The 24,486-nt window shown below is 39.6% G+C and overlaps 1 protein-coding gene across 2 annotated transcripts in view; it reads left to right on the forward strand.

Moving 5' to 3' along the window:
• Window positions 1-7,605: 7,605 nt before the first annotated feature.
• The window catches only part of ZNF326 (zinc finger protein 326), a 30,460-nt gene continuing 13,579 nt past the window's right edge, over window positions 7,606-24,486 (forward strand). Inside the window, exons 1-7 of one of the 2 annotated variants that reach the window (XM_063343710.1) lie at window positions 7,610-7,756; window positions 8,233-8,307; window positions 14,473-14,593; window positions 16,662-17,067; window positions 19,800-19,998; window positions 22,029-22,063; window positions 23,014-23,101. In XM_063343710.1, coding sequence (XP_063199780.1) covers window positions 7,741-7,756; window positions 8,233-8,307; window positions 14,473-14,593; window positions 16,662-17,067; window positions 19,800-19,998; window positions 22,029-22,063; window positions 23,014-23,101 — 940 coding nt within the window. In that variant the 5' untranslated portion in view covers window positions 7,610-7,740. Of the gene's footprint in view, window positions 7,757-8,232; window positions 8,308-14,472; window positions 14,594-16,661; window positions 17,068-19,799; window positions 19,999-22,028; window positions 22,064-23,013; window positions 23,102-24,486 lie in introns of both variants that reach the window. The other variant, XM_063343712.1, reaches the window with a different exon arrangement.

Below are 24,486 nucleotides of genomic sequence, written 5' to 3' on the forward strand. Positions count from 1 at the left end.
TAAACCTACCCCCTGTCTCCAGAGCAAGGCTCCAAAGCGGGTTAAAAGCACAATTATTGAGCTAACAGAGTGTGTAATCATCAGATGTTTCACATTAACCAGAATGTTTGGATGTGAGGCTCCTCAGTGCAGATTAATTCAAAGCACCACAAATGGAAAGCACACAGAGAAGCATTATTTTCAGCATTAAATTTCTAGATTGTACTAAACACACACTACATGCACGAACCTTATCCAGAAACATGTGAGCATATGCAGGCTTTATGAGCCTTGAATGGTAAAATATTTGCTGAAATTTCTGCCATCCCTGAAGTGCATGGGAATTAGCACGCATGCAGGGTGAGAAAGAGGCTGGAGCTATTTTATTCTCTTACATGTTTTAACGGATTCTGCACGTGTTCCTTGTTTTCATGGAACTATGCAGCAATTCCCCTATAAAACGTCGTAACCTGGTAATAAACTGTTAGATGAAAGGTTGACTGTGTGCCATGGTGTGCACACTATACCATAAATCCAGCAAAATCAGATGGCAATTTTCCCTTCCTGCGCTATAGGAAAATACCTTCTGCAGACCAGCTCCTTTGGTAATACTCACCAACATAACACAATTTAAGGAAAAAAGTGCTGATCACTCTCGTGGCAAGATGTAATGGGCCACATGGAAATTGTTCCTGGAATGAGCTACTTTGGAAATGCAGGAAAAAAATATCTGAAATGTTATGTCAACCCATATGTTGATTTTCTGGTGATTTTATCACAAATCTTGTTAACAGCTAGTGTTTGCTGTACACCTCTGCAGTCTGACTCAAGAGAGCATGGAAACCTGAGCTTTAAATAACAATAAAAACAATAAATTACAAATGAGAAAAAACGTTGCTCAGCGTCACACTGAAAAGTTCAAGAATAAAGCCCCAGACAAAAGGCTCAGAAAGCACAAATAAATATACCCTCAACTTCCCCCTCCCTCCCCTTTTTTAACTTATTTTTAAACTTCGTGTGAGTCCATGGCAGTTTTGAGGAGGGAGGCAGAAGAGCCTGGGTAGCCTCCTACCTCTGTGAACATTTCCTGTAGGAAGCCCACCATCCTAAACTCTTCTAAGCTTACTGCAGCATGGAAGAAATGGAGACATGCTGCCTTCTACCCGTTTCCCTACAAAAACCGTGTCCTGCAAACTATACAGAGAAAGAAGGCCAGACGACAGTGTGGACACAGCAGCCTGCCGTGCGTTTTCTTCTGCTCCTACAGCAGGGATGAGTTTCCTGTGTCTGAAGAGCCCCCTTCCTGGGGGATTGCCTGGAGTAGGTCCCTTCCCAGCTGGGACTCTCCTCTTCAGGCTTCTCTTTCTCTTTCTGTAGCAAGCCCATGGATTTGTCTATGCAAACCATAGTCACAAGGAGGACTAGAGACCAAGACCTTTGGCCTTAAAAGTCCTCAGCCACTTGAGCTGTATGAAAAAAATCACCCAGTTATTTATTTTTTCCCTAGAAGATGACATGCTTTTTCATATGTCTCTTGTTTGGCACTCTTGTCTTCAACCACAGTCACAGTATCCTAGTTAATGGTGAGTTTTATTTTAAAGGGGCATGTACATAAACATGCCTTTATACTCTGAGATAAGTTGTCTGACTGCTGCTGTGTACTGCAAGTGTTATTTATCTTCATGGTTTTTATCTTGGAACCTCATGGTTTCTCATACATGCTGCTTCTATCTAAAAAGTGTTTCAAACGTACGTGCACTGGCCAAACTTTCTAGGAAAACTGTGAATAAACCCTTGCTGTGAATGGCACCTTGCTATTTCAGCTACTCTGTATGTGTGAAAGAGGGCATGTGCAAAAAATAAAATCTACTTAAATGAGAAGTTTCTTGTGAGGGAACTGGCTTTGTGCCCTTTCTGATACGTGAGTACCTATAAAGAAAGGTCAAAAAATATAAAATATTGGTAACGAATATGTATGTTTGTGTTAGTTATATGCCTTATTTGGCTTTTTTTTTTTTTTTTTAGGACAGGGAAAGTTAGGGGGTATGGCACAGACATCTCTAACATGGGAGCAAATGGGCACGTAAGAGGCAACTGAAAGAAGTGCTTCAGGACATCGGTGGGCTGACTGACGGTGAAAGGACAAGTCCAGTTCTGTCTTTGCTTAGGGCACTTACGCAGCTCTCACTTGCCCAGTGTGGAGGCTATAGGGCAAACAGCCCAGCCAGAGCCCAGCACACCTCCAGCAGCACTTTCCCGCAAGATTAGATAATAACTAGAACTGCCCTCCAAGGAGTGTAAAGTAAAACTAAGCTGTAAATCTAAAAAGCATAAGCGTAATTGCTCATAAGTATTTGCATGCAAGAAGAGTAAGGCACTTCACTGATAATTTGCCAATTACTAATAAGTTGCTCTGTAAAGATTCTTTTTTCCTCTAGGGATGTGTGATAATGAAGCTGATATCCTCTCTCTATTCCAAACCAACCAGAAGTTGGAAATCATGCCAAAAACAAACTAAAGCCTGAAATATGTTCTGCTACCCTCACTTCTGTGTTCCACTGTGACACAAAAGTTATTGCAATTACTCTTTCTGTTGAGTGCCCACTGCTGCTTGTGGAATGCTGATGGGGCTCCAGCAGGTCTGTGCTATGGCACATTAGAAAGCTCCCAGTCTTTCCTGTAAAGGGGCTACATGAAGAAGTTTGTTAAGTTGGGTTGACTTTTAATCTATATTCTGAGCCTCTGTTGCTTGGTTTTTTTGTTTGTTTTTTTTCCATAGGAAAGGATAACATGGTTAGTATGTTTCTGCATTAGCACATTTCCACCCCCTTCTGCTGAATTTTAGGGCATTTTTAATGTACGATATATACGTACAGAGGGCACAATAGTTCAGCTTTGGAAATACCATATTATGGCTCTGATTTATGCTGTGATGACAGACATAAGAGCCCACTGAAATCAGCGTGGCTCTGCATGGTTACCATGGCTCTTCTGCAAGGCTCAGATGGAAGGATCTGCTTCTATGTTAATATCCAAGAAGAAACAAAGGGAATTAAATTTCATGTTCTAGAAAGAATCAATGCAATTTTCATGTCCCTGCCCCACTCCCCATCATACTAAAATGCAAAGAAAGCCACTTCTTGAAAATGTCAAGTGTCAGTGGAGATGTATGTTAAAAATTAAAGTATGCGTATATATGTTCCTCTGCTGTGAATGCTGTTTTAACAGATTTGTGTCAATCACACCTGCTCTAAACAGAGTTAAGAGACAGAGAGCTTTCATCAAAGGCCAGAAGACACCCCCCCCTCTTATTATTGATGAGATTTAGGTCAACTCCACTGCAATGAAATACAGAGGATTTGTTAGCGTTAGGCCTCCACGATTGCTAGTAACTGGTTGCTAACCACTGTTAGCAGCAACTGATAGTCATTTTACAGAATTTCTTCAGGTTTTAGACAATGCTTAAAATGAAAGGGTAGAAGAAAACACAGCACTTGGAAAGAGGAGGAGAGGGTGTGGGTAGTTACAGTACTGAACTACAGAAGTGCTGTATTTCACAATAACCATGCTGCTGTGTGTGCTTGGAGAAATCACTGATTGTTCTCTTATCCCTGTACTGGTCTGAAGAATTTACAAAAAAACCCCAAGAAAACAAACCCAAGGAAGCAGCAGAACATGAATTCAAGAGCAGAACAGGATCACACAGGGAGATTCTACACTGAACTGGAACATTCATGTTTTGGATCATTGAGAACGAACGTACAATACTGGTCTGTTCCCTTTCTCTTCTTATGTCTCCATTTTGTTTTGCTTTGCTTAGCTTAGATTTTTCCCTTTTTGGAGTCCTGCAGGGAGGAAAGAAGGAGCCTTTGTTTTAAAAAGCCTGAAACCAACAGTGGCCCATTGATCATAATTAAGTCTAAAATAATACGCTTTTGCTGACCTGTTTGTATTGAATCCAAAAAATCGTATGTTATACCTGCTGTAGCCTTCGTCTGCCCCTAGATCCAGTTTCTTCTCCCCGCGCTTCTGGTTCTAGGACAATAACTTTAAAAGCCCAAAGATACCTGTGTGTTTGCATGGCTGCATGTGATCTGTCTAGTGCCTGAAGTGCTTGTTGGTATGAGAACGAATTTTTCATAATCAGATGTTCTCTTTGTCACATACCCTGTTTTCTTTGACAGACTGCTGTCCCCGTAACAACCACCTCTGTTGTCAATAACTTCCTCAGATGGTGAAACACCACACAGGATAGCAGTGATTCTCATAACAACTCTGGGGGTTGCATACAAATTACAAGTAACCTTGCCGTGATGTGCATGGGCCCAACTCAGAGCTTCCTGAAGTCTGTATGAATCTCTCTGTTGATATCAATGATCGTTGGTTTCTTCAGGGGCTGCTTCTAACCTTTTGAAGTCAGATTTTTAATATGACGAGATAAAGAGGCTTAACCCTGTGACTCTTGGTAGTCTAGTATGCTCTGAGTAAATACGCTGATGGATTAGTCACAGAATGTATGTGCTTTAGGAAAGTAGTACAGAGATTCACAAAAAAGATGCTTTTTTTTTGGCATCGAGTCCTTTACACAACAAATGGGAGAGTTAGGTGCCTTGGTCCTGCTTCTGCCCCTTCTCAATCTGGGTCTTTACAGAGACCCACACCACACACCCAGGCAGTGTGCACAGCCCCATCCTGGTTCTAAGGATGTGTGCTCAGGGAAACCTCCCCTTCGTAGGTTTCCCTAGTACCTGTCTCCCAGGCTGCTCGTTCCACTCACCAACTGGTCTGGCTTGGAAGTCATGAGCAGATCACTTGCACAGACACAGAAGAGAGAACATGATCACATGGGAAACAGTTAAAAACAGAATTTAAAAAGAAGATAGGACAGACAGTGGCAATCAGTCCCAGGGCTCAGCCACACAAACATACTGACCAGCAGCCTGCTTACATGCAAACGGTCCTTTTCATTCCCCTTTTCCAATCCACCTCCATCTTTTTTGTTCTTCCCTGACCTACCTTTGCTCCTCCCTTTCTTGACTTTGGCCTTTTCCCCAGACATCTCATAATAATCCTGTATCATCTTAACGGTCTCCTGTTCAGTCCCGGTGTTTCCCTCTCAGACACCTCATTATAAATCCTGTTCTCCTTTATGCAATAGTCCCTTTAGGTTGCATAGCCTACCAGAGAGTTTCATTTGTTGAATCCCTCAGTAGGTTTTGCACCAGGGCAACAGCTAAATCATTCACCTTTGATAGTCTTAGGAGCAGCTGATTCAGATGTTTTGCACCAGGGCAACAGCTAAAACATTCACCTTTGGTAGTCTTAGGGGCAGCTGATTCAGATGAATCAGGTTTTCTTGATCTTTGTGTTTATTTTGAATAACCATTAGCCAGATATTCTTACAGTAATCACAAATCTATCTATTCTGCGTGATTTCCTCCCTTCAGAGCTGCTTATTCAATAGCATTTTCACTAGCTGTCTCATTTGGCCCAGCCAGATGCATTGGAAAGGGGTGAGAATCCACTTAGTGCATTCCTCAGCAATTCATCCTGCAGCATGCATTGAATTTCTCAAGCAAAGATGATAATTTACAGTTTTGACTGCTGCATGTTTCAGGCCACCTGGGAAAATCAGTTTATTCCCACTACATTCGTATTGAATTGTTACCTAGGATAGCCTTTGGATTCTCTGCACGTACATGCTATTTTTTAATTCCTCACATTTTTTATTTTGCATGCAGCAAAATGCACAGAGCTGTGCCCGTGCCTTTTCTTGCATGGGGGAAAAAAAATCTTCAAATACGTTTATTTTTTTCTTGAGAAGAGACAACATCTGTGCCAAGTTGTGGTGAAGGGGTGGGCTGGCCTGAGGCAGGCTTGCCGAGGCAGCTGGCCCATGGCACTACTGATGGTTGCCTTCTAGCAGGAGCCTCTCTTGACTGTACAGCCCACATGCCGGTCTGCTCCCATCTGCGGGGCAGCGTGATGCTGCTGCTTGCTCCAGTTCGTAAGCATGAGATTACAAGTCAGGTTGAGCAGCGCTGCAGCCAGCAGTGCAAAAAAAGGCTGCAGAGAAGCAGCTGCTATGGTGCAAACATGAGGCATACAGCCCTGAATGTATAGGAAAACACCTATTGTATAAATCTCATGTTCAATGCAAGAAACTTGTCTGGTCTGCACAAGGGTGCATGTGCAAAGGGATGGGTGCACAAACAAGTCTGCATGCAGATTATTTGGACCTTGAAACCACCGCTCTGCCCAAGCATAACACATCTTTGGCTGAGAAGTCAGTGGTGAAGCCGAAGGAAAGATTCCCTTTTGCGGGGAATAACCGTTTTCTCTGCATGTATTTCTCCTGCGATGCTGGGGAGAGAAGGCAGCTGAGAGCTACCAGAGGAGGGAAAAGCTTTCCATCAGGGAAAGCTGCTGGCTGCGGTCCTCTTTGCTCCGCTGTAGCAGAAGTCTGCCGTTCAAGTACATTCGCATCTGCTGCCATCCAGAGCTCGGGGAGGGAAACTGTCTGACTGCTCGGCCAGACTTAGGTTTTAGTTTGATTCAAAACTTGGACTCTGGACCTGGGTGAGTCAAATCTTCCTTTCCTGCAATGAGGCTTTTATTACTTTTCAGATGTGGATAAATTGGAAGTTTTTGATGCCATCCTGTCAGCCACCCAAGACCGAAAGAAGCCCTGTTTCCCCGACAAAAACAAGCCTCAGGAGAGAGTGGCTTTGCCGGCCCTTACAGCCTGAAGGTTCACCCATGGTTGGTCCTCAGAGACATATTCCCAGGTTTCCTATACCAGATATGCTCATCACCATCTCCCTCACGTTCAAAACTGTAAGGAATTTAATACTTCTCCGCATATGATCTTCACACAGGGCTTTGGGGCTTTTTTTTGCACAATGATCTATCTGGGGCGAAGTCTGTTTCTTCCTCAAATCTTTGGTTGCACAGAGCACAGTGGTATCTCACGACTAACTTAAGATGGAAGACTGTGTTTATCGTTGGCCTGTTTCAGTGCAGCCTGTTACAGATGCTGAAATACTTTGTTTTGGGATTGACAGATAAACCATTAATACGTTAGGTTCATATAAGGGGGCGATTACAGGGGTGGCATTGCTTAAGTAGATGGGTTTTTTTGCAAAACCATTTGGTTTGCACAATGGAGCAGCAGCCCCTGTTGGGAGCTGGCAGGGGCACGGGACGGGGCTCCTCAGGCCCGGGGCTGTGGAGCTGCAGGGAAACCACCTAGGGCTTGCTCCCGCCAGGCACTGCCCGACTTCCAGCTCTGCATAAGGGCAGATTTTGGTATTGGTACACAGAGGGGAGTGTTTTCTGCAGCGGCCACATCACCAGGGCCCAAGGGGGTGTGTGCGGGAGGGTAAAGGCGTGGATGTTTCGCTACTGCTAATCGCGTAGCGGCTACAAGCGGGACAGGACCCGGCGCCAGAACGCAAAATGACGGCTGCCAGGGCCCAACATGGCCGCCGCGCAGCCTCCCTCGTGACCCAGCCGATCCGGGCACCCTGCGCCCACTCTTCACGCGGCGTCACCGCCGATCCTGGGCCCCCTCTCCTTGCAGGTCGGCCTGCTCACGTGACGTCGCTCACGGGCCAATCGCCGCTCGCCGTGGCCCCGCTGCTGCGCGCAGGTCCCGCCTCCCCTCGTTGTGGTGGAAGGCGCCATTGAGGATAGCCGGAGCTGCCGCCGGGCTGCCGCGGCCGTCAGCCGTTCGGGGGAGCAGGGCTTGCCGCCGCCGCCATGGACTACGGGGAAGGTGAGGGCGCACCCCCAGAGTAAGGGTAGGGCCTGGCCGCCGCCCCCGCTGCCGCCGCGGGGCCCGGCCGCGTCTCAAAATGGCAGCGGCCGCTTTGTTCCGCGCAGGACGGAGCTCCTTCCCTCATCCACCTCCTCGCCGCTTCTCCCGGGTCGGGGGAGCTGCGGCGGCGGCCGGCGGCGGGAGGGCTGCGCGGGAGGAGGGGCGGCGTGGGCGGGCGGGCGGCGCGGGCGGGGGCGGCCCTCCGCGGGGCGAGGCGCCCTGGGGCGCGGGGCGAGCGTGGGGCGAGGGGGAGGCGGCGGGCGGGGGCGGCGGGGGCAGAAACGGGGGGAGCTCGGGGCGAGCTCCGTGAGGGGGTCGTGTCAGGAGACTGGAGATCCGACAGGAGAGAGAGCCGCCTCTTGTTGCGGCTCCCTGTCTCTCCCCTCCGGCTCTTGCTAAGCACTAAGTCATTCTCACTGACCCATCCTCTCCAGCTGAAGACAGAGATTGGAGATTCCCAGATACCCCCATGCATTGTGGTGTGAACATGCCCAGTGGGTCAGTCTCAGGTATGAGCTATAAATACGTCTAACCTGTAAAAAGCGTTGGGGCTGAACAGTCAGTGTTGACAAAAACAAAAAACAAACGGGTTATTAAAAGTACGTAACATGGTTTGACTGCACATGTTTTCTGGTGGAGTTGTAACTGGCTGGGAATGAGACTTGATTTTCATCTTGGGCATGTCAACATGAACTCCTGCACGTTACAAATCAAAATTGTGAGCTCAAGGAGTGGGGATGGGGGGGAATAGAAACTTTTCATACGATGATGCTTTTTTACATAAATCAATATTTCATTTTCATACGGACTAGTGTATTTGATTCTTACTACTTCTACTGAAAAGAAAGAGGATGTTTCCCCCTTTTATACAGACATGGAAAAAACAGAACCTGGACCTGCTTGATTTTTATTTTTGTTATTTATTTATTTTTTTAAGTTTAACAGTTTGGGAAGGAATACAGAAAACCTGTAAATTAAATGTGATACAGCAAAAGCTAACACTTGTTTTTATACTGTGAAAAATATCACATAGATACAACAAAAAGGAATGCACATATTTTTGTAAGATGAATAAGTTTATGAGTTTAGTAAGACTCAAGAAATGATTTGACATCTCTTGCCAGCATGCAAGCAAGTACTAAAAGGATGTTAATATAAAAACTACCATAAACTGTACCCTGGCTTCACTTACAGATGTCATCACGTAAGTGTTTGCTGTTGGATCTCTTGATACTCTTGCATTGAAACAGACCCATCTCTGGTTGCAGTATGATCATTTTTATGATACATTCCTTGAGTCTTTGCTTTTTTGCCAGTGATATTGTTTTGCATTTATCTTTCTTCATAGTAAAAGAAATAAATTAAAGCCATGGCCCTGTTGTTTAATCTTCTGTATTGATTCCTAATTAAATATCCTTTAGTTTTTTAGTAGAAAAGGTTTTTCTTAAGTAGCAGTTTTAAGTATCTTATTGGAATGTTCACTGTAATGATTAACCAAACGTGCTTTTCTGAGATCTTATGAGAGTAGTATTAAAGCAAATCCAGGGTCATGCTATGGGAAGTAACCAATCAAATGTATGTTGTACAGTTAAATCGTTCCTTTCGTGTACCTCTGTAATAATAGTTTTCGTTGTGATAATTAAACTTTCTATTATTCATAATTATAAACCAAGTTTAATTATGATGTATACAGCTTGAAACACTTAACATTAATGTTCGTGCATTGTATCTACATTAGTAAGGTATGAATAAAGCTTTCTCTTACCCCGGTTCTGTATAGTGGGCTAAAGGCTATTTTATAGGGGTCCAGTAGATGGCAATAGAGGATGGATGTGGAGAGTTCTCATCTTTGCCCAGTTTTCATTTGAGTTCTTGGCAAAGTTCTTCCTGGTGGAAACTTTTAGCCAGTGTGAAGCACTTTTTGTTGGATAGCTGATGACTGCTGTAATTCCACCATTGTCCCTTGCTTTGAGACAGAGATGACATGGCCTGTAGAATAAATTGTTAATGTTATTAACAGAAATACTATTAACTATTCATGTTAATATTTTAATTATTGTAACTATTGTCCTTTTAATCTGGAAGGGGAAATGGCTTTTGCTTCTACTCCTAAAATTCATCTTGGTTTTTGCATGGCACTCGATGATGTAGTCAAATTTCTGTATGTAATGACAAGGTTGTGATCTTAAAGCAGGGATGGTGTTATCAAAAGAGTAATGTGCCTGGAAAAAATGTTGCTTACTCTTGCACAATGGATTCTTAAGCTTGTTGTAGTCATTGTGGATTATGAATTTATAATACAGGGGAATTTAGCTTGTTTCAAGCTGATACTTCTGTTTCTTTTTATTGTTTAAAGGTTATTTTTATTTTAGTGACACTTGTTTTTTTCATTTATTATTGATTACTGCAAAATCTTTCACCTTCCTCTCATCTTCCTAGCTTTTTCATATGCTCCACATCAAGAACACTATTGAAAATTATTTTCTTTGTGCTATGAATATGATTCCAATGTTCTCTGATCTTAAGCTTTTTCTTCTAGATGGAGTCCTTTGTACCAAGGGATTCTGAGGCGTATCTAGCTCATGTTTAACTTCCTAGTTCTCTTTCTAAGGAAAATGTGCTTTTTCTTTACTGGCTATTGAGATTTATTTTGCAGCTATGTTAAATGATCACTCCACCAGATACAGCTTCTTTTTATTTTTTTGTTTAATCTGAAGGAATACATAAACATTAATATTTTAATTTGTAAATTGATCTTGAATTGATCTTGTCTTTTAGTGTCCCATTCTTTTTTATTTTGGAGTTAATATATTCTTTTTCCCCTTTGGCATAACTCCTTTCCCCTCTCTCCTACTGTAGTAGGCTTTAAGCATGATCTAGAAATGAAAAATGAGATTGTTCTTTGCAGTTCTGTTTCTGTACTTCAGTTCAGCAGCTTATTCATCTGCATTGCATTTATGCAAGAGGCTGCAGATGCCAAAATCTCATTTACTCCTTCAACAAACTCTTTGTTTCACATACATTGTCAGTGCCTTCATCAGTTTGGAGATTCACCCTTTCATTTTTAAACTTTAGGAGCAAATATGAATCACTTCTTTTGTTCTTTTTTCTTCTCTTTTTCATGCATAGTATTTGCAGATATACAGATATAATATTTCTTCAAAGGTTTTGTTGATAAAGAGTTACTATTTAAACTTAAATGAAGTACTACACTTTTGAATTTTCAGTTTGAGACACTGCAGTACAGTTCCTGGTGGTTTTTCTCTAGTGCTTAAGCACATGTTCTCTCAGCGTGTTAAATAATTTTACATTGAGTCTGAGTAGTTTGCACAGATAGGCAACTTCTGTGTACCTCCACCAGTGGTGACAGCCAGAACCAAGATAACAGTGAATGGGGAGCAGGCTACAGGTAGAGGAAATTGTACTGCATGGATACAACTTTTTTTAATGCTCCCAGTCCGTTTATCTTGCTTTAGTAAGTAGAAGAAGAATCAAGTGTGAAAGAGGCTGGTGCAAATGGATTTTGATGTCTGTGATTGTGAGGTTTGTCAGTTAATAAGCTATTTACCTTGAGATTGTAATAATTAAAGCCGTATGAGTGATTGTTATTCAGCTACTAAATTCAGAAATTGAAATCCTTTTATTTTGGTTCACCTAAGTGAATATTTACTGGTTTCTTGTATGTTTTGCCCCTTTTTAGGATAAAGGCTTAATGCCTGAAGAAATACTGCGCTTCTTAATTTTAATGCAGTATCTTGGTCAAGCCCTGGGCATGAATGTAAAATCTATAAATCTTTGGTAAAGTTTGCAGCTGACAAAATAACTGAACCAGGAGGCCAGTGGTTGAAATGATAGGTTAACTGCTTCCCATTTTGGAACAGTTAATGAAGTAGTCAGAAGGAGATCATAAGATCACCTTCATTAGCTCAGATGAAACATATGTCTGTCCCACCTCACCAATATCACTGTCCATTTGGAGGTGTGGAAGGAATAGCAGAAGTACTCCTTCGGTGTATTTATATGCCTTCACTGGTTTGCAGCCTGGGGACTTTAAGAACCAGAGACATAGTCTTTGTGTTCGACATCCTTTGTGTTTCTCATCAGTGGATTTAACCAATTTCTTTCTTAAATCGATGTAAATCTTAGTAACTTCTTGTCACAGAGCAATTCCAAGACTTAAGTATCTGTTTTGTGAAAAAGGATAAAGTTAATTTTTTAGCTTGTTATTTTTAAGTTTCATTTGCTACCTCCAGTTTTTTGTAGCAGAAAATCATGCAAGTGATCATCCCTCTTCATTTTTTACCTTTTGTATCCTCTGTTAAACCTTTTTAAACATAAGTGTATTATAATGTAGGTAAATGCAGTGCAGTGAGTCTGGAAAGGATGAGTAAGTTGTTCACTGTTAGGGAGGAGAAGGTGATGTCCTAAAGGCAGTGATTTGAGTATTTAGGGACTGGCATAGCTCCACAGCAAGACTGATGATGTTAGATAACCTGAACCTTAGATGAGTAAGGAGGGTATTGAGCAGAAATGGACGTCAGAAGTTATCCTGTGATTGTAAAATATATTTTAGTATTTTCTTTCATGCTGAGAATGTTAGACCGAAAATTTGCTTCAAAACTGCTTCAAACCAGTTTTCGGAAGAGTTCTGTTGTGTGTGAAAGCTTTTGTGTTTTTCCCACTGGTGAACTTCTGGCAACACTGGTCGCTACCTACTACACTGTAATAGAATTGAATTGCAGTGGCAGGGATCTTGGCAGTATGCTGTGTTCTTCCTTGACTGATTTGATTCACCTCTTCAACTCTTAACCTAATTAATTTTTGCCATCTCTGGGTCTGTAGATGAATAGGGAGCAGGTGAAACTAAGGCAAATTATTCTGCACTTTGAAGTCGGATATTTCAGTTTTCAGAATGTCATTGTCTTTTGATTAGATGTACTGTATTTAAAAAATACCTTGGATCTGAGATTCACCATGGGATCATATAACCTTAATTTCTGTGAAACTGGAATTATTTTATTAATTGCCTTACTCTTTTTACTGACCTGCATCTTTATGTAGGCAGTCTTGAGGGTATTCCACTGGGTTAGGTGGTAGATCATTCAGTCACACCAGAGAAGAATATTAGATGCTTCTATTAGAAGGCTCAGCTATTTCTTTAAAGAGTAACTTTTTACAGTTTAAGTTGACGCTCTGTGGTGCTACATGATTAGTATTTTGAAAAGCTGTTCTTCTGCTTTGCTGCAGAATTTTTATTGTATGTCTGGATTAAGGAAAGGTGCAGCGTGATGTCCGTGTTCAAAGTTCATTGTTTCAGAAGTATCCTCTTTATTTATTTTTTTTTTTTAGAAGGTACCTATGATTGTTAAAATAAAAAAAAAAGTCAGCAGGAGGTCTTTGGAGTCTCCATTCAGGCACGTTAAGAACATCTGTGTAAAGGTGATACACTCAGTTCAATACCATTTGCAGAATTCTTGTTGACATATGTAAATTACGATGACCGCCTGGTGCTAATAAGAAGCAAGTAGAAACAGGAAATAGAATGTATACTTATTTTCATCACTACTGTTATTTTCATGAAACAATATGCGTGCAGAATTAAGTTTCTGTTTTTCTTTAAACAGGGAAATTTCTTATGACTTCAAGTGAGCTTATTGTTTGGTTATCTCCTAGAAAAGTCAGTGGTTTTACACTTTGAGAATTTGAAATGCATAAAACACTCTCTCTTGTCAGAGTGGACAAGTCTCTGTGTGGTTTTATTTTTATTCTTCCTGTGTTCACTGTGTTTTCCTTCTCTATGTTACCTTTTCTGTGAGGCTTGATTTGCCAGGCTTTCTTTGTATTATCCAAAAGTTAGTGTTGGTTGGCACTGGGAAGCAGTTTTGGTCACTAGAATGTCAGTGAAGTGCAAATTGTGCACGCTACAGGAAGACAGTGGATCATACTTGTTATGTGGATCTACAAAACTGTTTTAGTGCTTTGAATTTGAGTGTTTATTTAACCAGAACTTTAATATATAACTTCCAATGTTGAGGAGGAAGTTGGTTGTTTTGCCAGACTTCATTACAAGATATAAAGATGTCATGAAATGATATCGGTTCAGCTATGAAATACCGAGATCTTTGTGCAGTTAGTGAATTGGAACCCCACTGATTTGCGTAGATTTTTGTTTGTGCTATGTTGGAGAAAATTGTTTTGTTTGACTGTAGCCTATATGCAGTCTGCACTGCAGCATGGCAGCTTGTAACCTTGGCCCGAGGTGTCTGTAAATGTGAGTGAAGGTTTCTTGTGGCGTTGGATAGAGAAAGCAGACGCCTGTGAGCTGTGTGTGTTATTAAAGGGTGGCAAGTGGTCTTAGTTCTCCACTAACTTCTGACATATTCTACATCAGGCTTCTTGATTTAATTCTCTTAATATAACGTGCGTCCGAATTCCAGCGGATGAAACAGTAATCCTGAGTTATCCACTACTGGGGAAAACATTTGAACTTGATTTCATTAAAGAGGTGCTCGGATGATGACAAAGACACACGGCTTCCCTAAGCACAGTTCCGGAATTGGTTTGCAACTGGCAGTTTTGTATTTTGTTTGTAAGCACTTAGGAATTTAAGATAGATTACTTACTAAGACTTCTTGCTTGCTTTCTTTATAAACATTTTTCTGCTCTTTTTTTAGACATGGACCGTGATTATGGGCATGGAGGCTATGGTGGCCCACGATCCATGGACTCTTACCTTAACCAATCCTATGGGATGGAGAGTCATGGAGGTGGAGGAGGTGGTGGTGGTGGTAACAGGTAAAATAATCCTTCAGTTGTCCCAAGAATTGATCAAATTCAATTTAAGTTTAAATCTTTCTGTCTTTTAACTTAAGTGTTCCTGAGGCATGTTGTTATGATTTTGTATGAACACTTTCATTCTAAGTCTTCATGTTTGATAAATACTGGCAAATACTAAACTGTAAGAGTTTTCTTGTAATAATCAGCATTTTTGTGGAAAAGTTTGACAGTGAAACCATGCGTCTTTGAATGAAAATGGAAAAAGTTGTATTTTTTGGTAATGGTTAGCAATTTGTAGCTGATTGGCCTGACATACCATTTCTGACATAGGAGACTAGACCTAACTGGTTTAGTGCCTTAGACTGAATCTATCAACATTCCGTTTTCAAGGAACATTTAGGGTATGTGTTCTTTGGTTTGAATGTGCAGTAATCAAATGATCTTGGTATTGAATCTGAAAGTCATGTCCAGATTATTTCATTGGCAGGTACTGATTACAGTCAAAACTGTGTGCATGTTCTGGGCTGCTTTGTAAGATGGATTGGTCTAAAAATAAAAATTCTGATGCAGTGGTCTTAAAGTTGTGTATTTAATGCTAGGATACTATTACTGTTGCTCTTTCAGATAAAAACAGTAGGGATCAGCTGATTTAATTTAGGTCTTATTCTCGTATTCAAAGAAGCGTGCTTTTCAGAGTAGTGATTCTATCTTGGAGGAAATAAAATGTGAAGAAAACTTAGATAATCTGATGGTTTTCTTGTGCGTGCCCTTGAATTCATGTCTGGCTGTAGCCAGACGACTGTATGATTCTTGTCTTGTAGTCACTGTGGTGCCACTGGGCAAGGACAGTACTAAGTAGGGAGGCTGGAGAAGTGTTGTGTTTTGCTGCACGGTTCTGTTAAACATTTTAGTGAAGTATAATATGTTTAATGATGAACATTAAGATTGACTTAAAAGTCTGAGCAGAGATTCAGGAATGAGCTGTACCTACCATATAGTAATCTGCATATGATTAAGGTTGAATGACTACTTGAACACCGAAATGTCACTTGCCATGTAATGTTAATACTGTGCATGGACTCTTTCTGTAGATAGTGTCATTTTCTGTGTAGCTTTGGGTCTTCTGAGACTAACATTTTAAAATGAAGGCATTCAGTTTACTATAGATACTGTTAGCAATTTGAGTCTCTTCTAGTTTATATTTTAGCAGTCAAGGGGTTGTCTTTCCCAGCTCCTGCTGAATCTCCCTTTTATAACCCTGCAGGGACACTAATGTGTTTCCCTTCCAAGTGGTTACAAGTATTGATGATTTCTAGCTTGGTCTCCCACCCCAAGGCAAAGCAAGCTCTTGGGAAATAACTAAAGCTTTCAGTTCCTTGCTACTCTACTGTGAAATTCCAAGGACTGTTTTTGTGTCCACTGTGCATGTATTGGGATAGACTTTCAAAATGCCGAGTTGCTAGACTTAAACGGTCTGCAAGTGAAAGATGGGTACACTGAAGGTTGTGAAGTCTGATTGGAAGACTGAATTTTACAGGGAAGAAAATTTTCAGAAAGTACAAATATGAATGGAAGAGCACGTGTATTTTTCCTTTCAAATTAGAACTATGGGTGTTTAAAACTCACAACTGTACCACTAAAAAAAAAAAAATTTTTTTTTTTTTCCTCAGTTCAGAACTAAGCCGCCTTTTAACTGCTGTTTAACTGTTAGAATATGAGGGCATGATTTTGAAGAAAGGAGAGTTTGACTAGCCTATGAATGTCTGCAGGTGATTATTTTTGTGAGACTAGGGCTGGGCTCTAATAATGTTTTAGTAAATAAATGTTGCTGAAAATTTTAAGTTAACAAAGTTCAGGCTTACTGAACTTTAGAATTGTTTGTAGCAAAAATGGCTCAGATAGCTTTCTATCTGGTCATAGAGTGATTTGCCCAGCCCTAATCAAGGTTAAACAATAACACAACTGTACGGACCAGTATAGTAATAAAATGATTTTAGTTGATAAATGTCAACTGATAACTTGTCTTTTGAAATGTATAACATTAGTAAGCTTACTTTTTTTTCTCCTCACTGTGCAACTCTTCCAGGTTTGGACCTTATGAGTCTTACGACTCCGGGTCTTCTCTGGGTGGGCGAGATCTGTACAGATCTGGCTATGGTTATAATGAACCCGAACAAAGCCGCTTCGGAGGTAGTTATGGTGGTCGATTTGACAACTCCTACCGGAATAGCCTTGACTCTTTCGGAGGTAGAAACCAGGGCGGGTCTAGCTGGGAAGCACCTTACTCCCGTTCAAAATTGAGGCCTGGGTTTATGGAGGACAGAGGAAGAGAGAGTTACTCTTCCTACAGCAGTTTTTCTTCACCCCATATGAAGCCTGCACCTGTAGGCTCTCGGGGGAGAGGAACGCCTGCTTATCCTGAAAGTGGATTTGGAAGCAGAAACTATGATGCTTTTGGAGGACCATCAACAGGCAGAGGCCGAGGCCGAGGAGTAAGTACAGAATCTTTTCAGATTCTTTTCACTAGACACTCTTTTAAACCCTTTCAAGACCACTGCTTTAAAACGAATGCACTGTTCAGTACAGTGTGGGTTTTTTGTCCAAGCAAACTATCATGGTTGACAATGTTGTTTACCCCCTTGAAGCTGTCTTCAAGTAGAACCTAGTCCCTCTTTCTTTTGAAAGTAATGAGTAATAGAAGACTAGTTGATAAGGTTTCTTAAATCTCTCCTTTTGTCTGAAAGGTGAAGATAAAAGTAATAGGTTTGGTCTAAAAGGGATTAAAAGGACTTGCATTTTTCCTTGTAAACACTAGCATCTTTGCTGCTGGTGGGGAAATTCTTGAATATTGTAAAAAGTTTAATTCAAAGACTTTGAAGTTTTGAGTAGGTTAAAGGTGCAATGTATAAGTAAAAAAATGAAACCCAGGTTGTGAATACTAGAGTAGTTTTTGTTTCCTGTAAAGGTGAAAGTTTAGCTAATTCTTTAATATGTTGAACACATGCTTTATCAAACATCAAGTCGTCTTTTAAACCTAATTCTTACTCTGACTTGTGTATTGAAAGAGTGATGGGGAGGAAATGGCAAAGGTGGGTGGTTAGCAGTTACAGTGATTATTTTTCAAAATTAAAGCACGGTTAAAGGGGCATCATCAACTTGAAATGGGTCGTTTCACAGAATTAAGATTAATTTCCAGATAGCGTGCCTAGTCCTGATACGTGCATTCATTTTGTTTTGAAGATTTATGTTCTAACTCATTTTCATTGGATTTCTTTCCAGTGTAGAGCGTAAAAACTATGTCCAAGAAACAGCAAGGTTAACAGCACACAAAATAGTGGATCACAGTTTGGAGAAGTAATGCTTGATATTAAATGAGCTAGAGGAAAAAAATGTACAACAGAAGAGAACAAAAAAAGAATCCTGACAGGAGTACTAACTTTAAGTTGATGGTGTCCCTTTATCTTGGTTTTAAAATTCCAATTCTGATTATGGGTTTTTTTTAAGCATGAGGAGTTCAGTGAACACTTTTCTGCCTGTGCGTCTAGGTGTAACTTATCTTTTAAATTTCTTAAGCATACCATATTTCTTTGGGAAGCAATTCTTTAGTATTAAACCATACAACTTGTTTGTAGCTTGAAGTGTAGAATAAGATTCTTTTTTACTGGGTCTTTTAAATGCCTAATGGTGTGGTGGTTTTGTTCCAGAAAGTCTACTTTGCAGCATTCTTGAGTACTATAGTTGCCATATTCAAATTTTAGCTCAGATTTGCACATGGCTGCTGGCTAGCATGTAACATGGTATGAGAAAAAGATTCTAATCTTTTATGTTTCTCTGCTTGTGAAGCTGAAAGTGTTAGGTACTTAAGCTTGGATGCCATCCTTTCAGAACTCATTTAGATCTGAAAGTTTTGTGGAGAGTTACAGCCGAGTAGTCTTTTTTCTTTTTTTTTTTTTTTGTTTTGCTTTTGAAATTTATCTTTTTAGTCTTTTATGTAATAAAGGAGAATGTAAAGGCTAAACTACTTAACATATGTAAAATGCATTGCACCTTTAATAGATAGACTGTCTGTTTAAAAAAAAAAAAAGTACTTAAAATTATCCAAGTGCATACCTCATGTCAAATGTATGTGTACAGTGTAAATGTATATGCTAGGTAGTTCTATAACTATCTCAACTAAATAAATTAACATGGAGATCTTGTGCATGGACGTCTTTCTAATAAAGAAAAGTGCCTGTTTTGGTACATTCTGTCTGTCATTTAAAATTTGCTTAAAAAGAAGTTATACTTTTCACGAAGTATGTTGAAGTTATTGTGTTCTTTTAACTTTGATAGCGTAATACTAATTCTCTGCCCATGGCAATACAAATATTTCTGCTTATCCAAGTCAGTCATCCAGTCAGTGGGCTCTCTTCTGCCCTTTGTTAATCATATAATTGAATTAATATTAAGAAGTATGTTAGTGCTTTTGAAAATATTGCAGCTACCTAAATTCTCCCTCTTCAGATTACTCATGTATTCTATGCCTTCAGAGAGGTAACTGTCTCAAACAAGTGTCCACAAATGACTCTACAGCATTTTAGAAATTGTAGAAAGGTTTAATCTTTCAACTGAGTTTTCATTTCTATTGCTGCCATGTTTTTTATCGCTCCCTCAAGGCCCAACTTTTAAATTCTGAATTTAGTGAATTCAGTGGAAAGATAAGTTTAAAAAAAAAAAAAAAGAATAAGCTTCCTTCAATTAATCACTGTTCCACACTGGACGACCATCTTTACTCAGTTTTCAAATCACTACTAATCATTTGGCGTAAAGAAGCTGTGTGCTTTTTTTTTTTTTTTTTTTTTTTTTAAATGACTGCTGACTTAAGTGTTGAAAACTGTGTTGGTTAGCTCTGTTTTTTCCCCAGAGGGAGATGTCATTCATTATCTAGAGAATCTGAAGAGAGGAGTCAAGATGTTAGGCTGAGATATGAACTCTGATGGACGTGTTCATTGTCTGGACAATGGTTCTGAATAAGCAGAAACACAGTTTATACATACGTATTTGTTCTACTGGACAAACACCCACAAAGCCATTGCACAACACATCATCAAACTGGGAGCTTAAATTTCCCTTGCAGAAAGAATGCAGATTTTACTTAGTTGACAGTTTTATTGTACCAAGTAATTGTTTTATTTCTATTGATTTAATATACTAATACCTTTTTCTTGATTTCACAAATTTTCAGCATATGGGAGACTTTGGAGGAATGCACAGACCTGGAATTGTTGTTGACTATCATAACAAACCCAGCCCTGCAGCAGTTGCTGCAAGAGGAATAAAAAGAAAGATGATACCACAGCCATATAACAAACCTGGCGGTGCGTTTATCAAGAAACCCAAAATGACAAAACCTATTTTGAAGCTGAGCCAGAAAAAATCTCCTAGTAAGTAAAAAGTGCCAAAATTCTTAAGTTAAAATTTACTAATTGTTTAATTTATTATGAGTTATTTACTTTTAATATTCAGAAAGAAAGCTGTATGTGCTGTTTTGTAACACTTCATTTTCTACCCTTGAAGTACTCTGCAGCATTTTATGAATTTACTCTTCTAGCTCTTCTACTGCAAAGATAATTTTCTGAATGAAATTGCATTTTTTGATGTGTTTAAATATGTACTGCTGAAGACTATTTCATTGAGACTTTACAATAATACATCCTGGAGGCAAATTTTCACCACTGAAAATAATTTCAGGTCTCAGGTTGCCTAAAGTGATAGTGCCTGACAAATATTAAAATACGCGAAATACACCCTGCATTCTGTGAGCCTGGGCACTGCTGCCCAAACCTTAAAATGTGCTCTCGAATGAGCTTGGGCACTGCTGTCCAAATACTTTGACAGATATAAAAAGTAGCGCATCAGCTGCAATGCAGCTAAAATAAAGGCATAAGATGTGGGTGAAGAGGAGAGGAAAAGGGAGGCAAACTGAGGAAACTGAAAATTGTTAGGGAATAATTTATGAAAGTCAGAGAGAGATTGCTCGTTCTTGTAAATGAAATTCCATAATGAGCAGAAGAACTGGAAATACGATAAATAACATAGGAATATAAATTGCAAAGCGTTAGTAGTGCTTGGTTTGTTTAGCTTCCCTAAAGATGTCCTACAACTTCCTGTGCACCCCCAGCCTACTCACTGGCAGGCTGGTGTGAGGAGCAGAAAAGGCATTGACTGCTTAGCAGCAACCAAAAACATTAGTGCGCAACCAACACTACTCTCATCCCAAATCCAAAACATAGCAGTACACCAGCTACTAGCAAGAAAGTCAACCCTATCCCAGCTGAAACTATGGTAGACTCTTAATAATTTTGATACTGTAGGCAAAGCTGGAGAAAAAGATTCACTAATGAGGTTTGAATAAATTACTTGCTTTGAGGGAATGTAAACTTGAGTATTAAATATTATGAATGGCATGTACTGCAGTCAAATTTTAGTTTTTTATACTTGTAACTTCCTCAGTAATTTGGATCTGCAATGTTTTATACAGTTAGATTTCAGATCACCCCTGAAAAATGTTTAAAATTACTTTAGCTCAAAGCTTGCAAGGTAAACGCACAGACTTGGGAAGAACTTCCACATGAAAATTTTATGTTTGACTTTGTAGTTCTAGTTAAACTACTGTATATTACAGAACTTAGCTTTGGCTTCAAGAGTGCTGTAAAAATTTCAGGCAGTGGGTGTGTAGAACACATTCTTCTACCTTTTGCACAGGGAACGTTACTGCTGGATTTACCAACTTTGTTTTGATGAAATGGGTCTGTAAAGTACACATCCAGGTCTATCAAAGACTTACATCTCAAAGGTCTCCCTCTTAGCTTCTTCTTTCAGCACTTTTGTAGGTTCTCCTTTTCTAAACTGCCTTCAGACAGAGCACTTCTAGCTTATTATCTGTTACCCCTCACTGACTGCCACGGTCCAAGGACCGATGTACTACATAATACTGAAGTTACTTTAAGAAGTTGAGGAGATAGCGCCTACTAGAACCCACTTTTAATCAGCCTGTCCTGTGGCTTTGAGGTTGGGGGGAAGAAACTATTGGGTGGCTTACTAGAATCTTCTGAAACTTGAACTGAAAGGTGCTCTAAGCAGTATCATGTGAAGTGAGTGACAATTAACAGAAAATTGGTATACAGTATATGTATGAAAATATCTCAGAATTTTATTTCCTTTCAGTCTTGACTGTCTTGTTTTGTTGAGTTAGATGTAGGTGACTGCCTCTAGAAGACTGTTTAGTTTATATTCCTAAGGATAACTGATTTTACATTTGTTATTATTACTAAAATATGATAAATTATAAACGTAGACTGTACTAGCTGCCTAACAAGGAGAATTTTTTTCATAACTATCTTATGCCTTGAAATAAACTGAGAGTGTTAGTGTTTCTTGTATTATTTATTTCTTTCTCATTTTATGTTTATAGACATGAAGACATCTTTCCAGGATTCTACTATAGAGGTAAAGATTCCCGGAATTGGAAAGCGTTTGTGATTGTTGCAGAAGTTTGCACAGTACACTTTAAGACGAGTAATTATTCAGCTAGAGTTAGGAAAACTAAGTACTACATAAGTTTTTCTAAATATGATTTTTATTTTTTCACTTTATCTAAAACTGTCCTGTCTTGGTGGCAGTCTGAAATCCTTGCTGATTTAAAACGGAAGATGTAGCTTGTGCAGATAGTCTGGAAAATGAATTTTAAAGTGTATTTGTAGACCCTACTTATTCGTATAATGCACAGACAGCTGTCATATGAACGCTTCTCATGTTGTCATAGGTAGTCAGCTTGAATTCATACACCTATGGCCTGCTTGGATGGGTTGAGAAGTTAAGTACAAAATGACAGGGAGATTTCTAAACAGCAGTGAGGAAGAATGGATAAGACATAAGGCACATCAAGGAGAGAGGGTAAATAAAAAAAGAACCAGTCTTAATAGGTTTTCTCTGGTAGGGTACAAAGATTAATTCCCACCTACGGAAAGATCAGTTGCAACAATAAGTAAGAACGTGATTAGTGAGCTAAGCGTGTATGCATATGCTGGTTCCATGTTGAAAGACTGGAACGTTATTTTCCTTCTCTTTGAGTTGATGTATTAATATATTCTCAACTAAGCATTTAGAAGTCTGAATTAGAAGTCAGAGTACTTACACAGAAGACAGTGAGAATTTTGATTGTGAAACTAATTCACAAAGACTTCAAGATATTAAGGAGAAATGGATAGCTTGAAGTGTTTGTACACAGAGTCTAACTAGATACTCGATTTGCTTTCTTCTGTTGTCATATTTGGTAAAAATAGCAAGTAACAGATTAGTGGAGCTAAAGTAATTTCCACTGTCTTTTTCTGGATTTAGAATGATGTCTTGTTGTGGTTTTTTTTTTCTTACAAAATTTATGGATTTGACTTTATTAGGAAATTGAAGTGGACACAAGTGGTGCAGTGGTTATATATGAAGACTTTACAAGAGATGCTTATGATCTTGGATATCAGACCTTTGGAGGTAAGTCGGTTTGCTTTGTCAGGTAAGGTATTGTATTTGTGTGACTTTGAGTCAATAGATTTAGCAAGCGTGTATGTATGACCTCTAATAGTTACTGAGTAGCATGACTACTTCTTTTTAAACAGTTATTAACTTAGGCCGTGAAGATTATTGTTTGTAACATCCATCCATTGCTTGTTTTGTTCTTTACATGCTTATTGTATCATCTCTGTATGTTGTTGTTGTTTGACTTGTTTTAATTTTTGTGAAATTAAACTAAATAGTCTTCTAATACTTACCGCCATTCCATTGCTTAAATGTTGTTATCCCACCAATTCCTTATCCATATCCTACTATTTATCCCACTAGCTGATCAACCTCACCCTTAAATCCTAGGTGAGTCGATTTATAAAAGTGGGTTTAGTTAACTCGGAGAGCTGCTCTCAAGAACATAGGTTCTATTTCATATGCAGTCTTAATGAAACAGGTTAATTATTAGATAACATAAAATCAGTTGAAGTGTATATTAACTGTAGTGATTTCAAACACGTACACAAAGAAATCCAGTGCTAAGGCTGAAACTATTTTTGGTCCTCTTTCCCTCCTGTGCTGCCCTATTGTGTATGTAGTCTAATCTGACGGTAAGGAGTGCTGGAAATTTGTAGCCAATTGATTAGAGTTTATTTTCTTGAAGTAGTAGTAATGTTTTTTTTTAATTGTGTGGGTTTTTTAATTTTTAAAAGTTTGCGTAAGTGCACTGAAGGAAGGTGGGAGTCCCAGTTTATATCCAGATTAAGGCTTCCATTCCCCAGCTTCTAACAGGACAGGTGCTTGAATTTGTGAGCTTGAGGGGTAAGATATAGGCCATTTCACTGCACATAATGTCATACTAGATGATTTTTACAGCAGTAAAACAAATGATCCTTTGCATGTTTCCAGGGTTGGTGATAAGGCACGAAGTGAAATGTAACTCCTGAGATCAGTAACAGGAATTGCGTCTGTGGGTGGGTGGTTGTTTTTTGTTTTCAAATAGAATTAAAAAAAAAATCTTCTGGATGGGACTTCTTCTCCTGTCTGGATCAGAGTAATTTTTGAAACTCTTTGCTACAAAATTAAAAACTTCAGGGTAATCAAGAATGAAGTGTATGCTGTTAGTGGAAATGTCTTCAATACTCGGTGACACTTCTAGAGTCACAGAGCTTTTTGCAGGTCCCCTATTTTTTTTTTCTTGCATTATGCTGCTGTACGTTCTTTTCTGTTGCTGTTTGCATGGAGGCAGAGAAAAACTAAGTGATCATCTTTTTCCTGCTCTAACACTACTCACTGAATAATATTCTAATTGTTTCACTTTGTCCATAGGCTTTTAAAGCAGACATAAGAAAGGCAAACATAAGTACACTTATGCA

The sequence above is a fragment of the Chroicocephalus ridibundus genome, chromosome 8, assembly GCF_963924245.1.
Source record: "Chroicocephalus ridibundus chromosome 8, bChrRid1.1, whole genome shotgun sequence".
Lineage (NCBI taxonomy): Eukaryota > Metazoa > Chordata > Aves > Charadriiformes > Laridae > Chroicocephalus > Chroicocephalus ridibundus.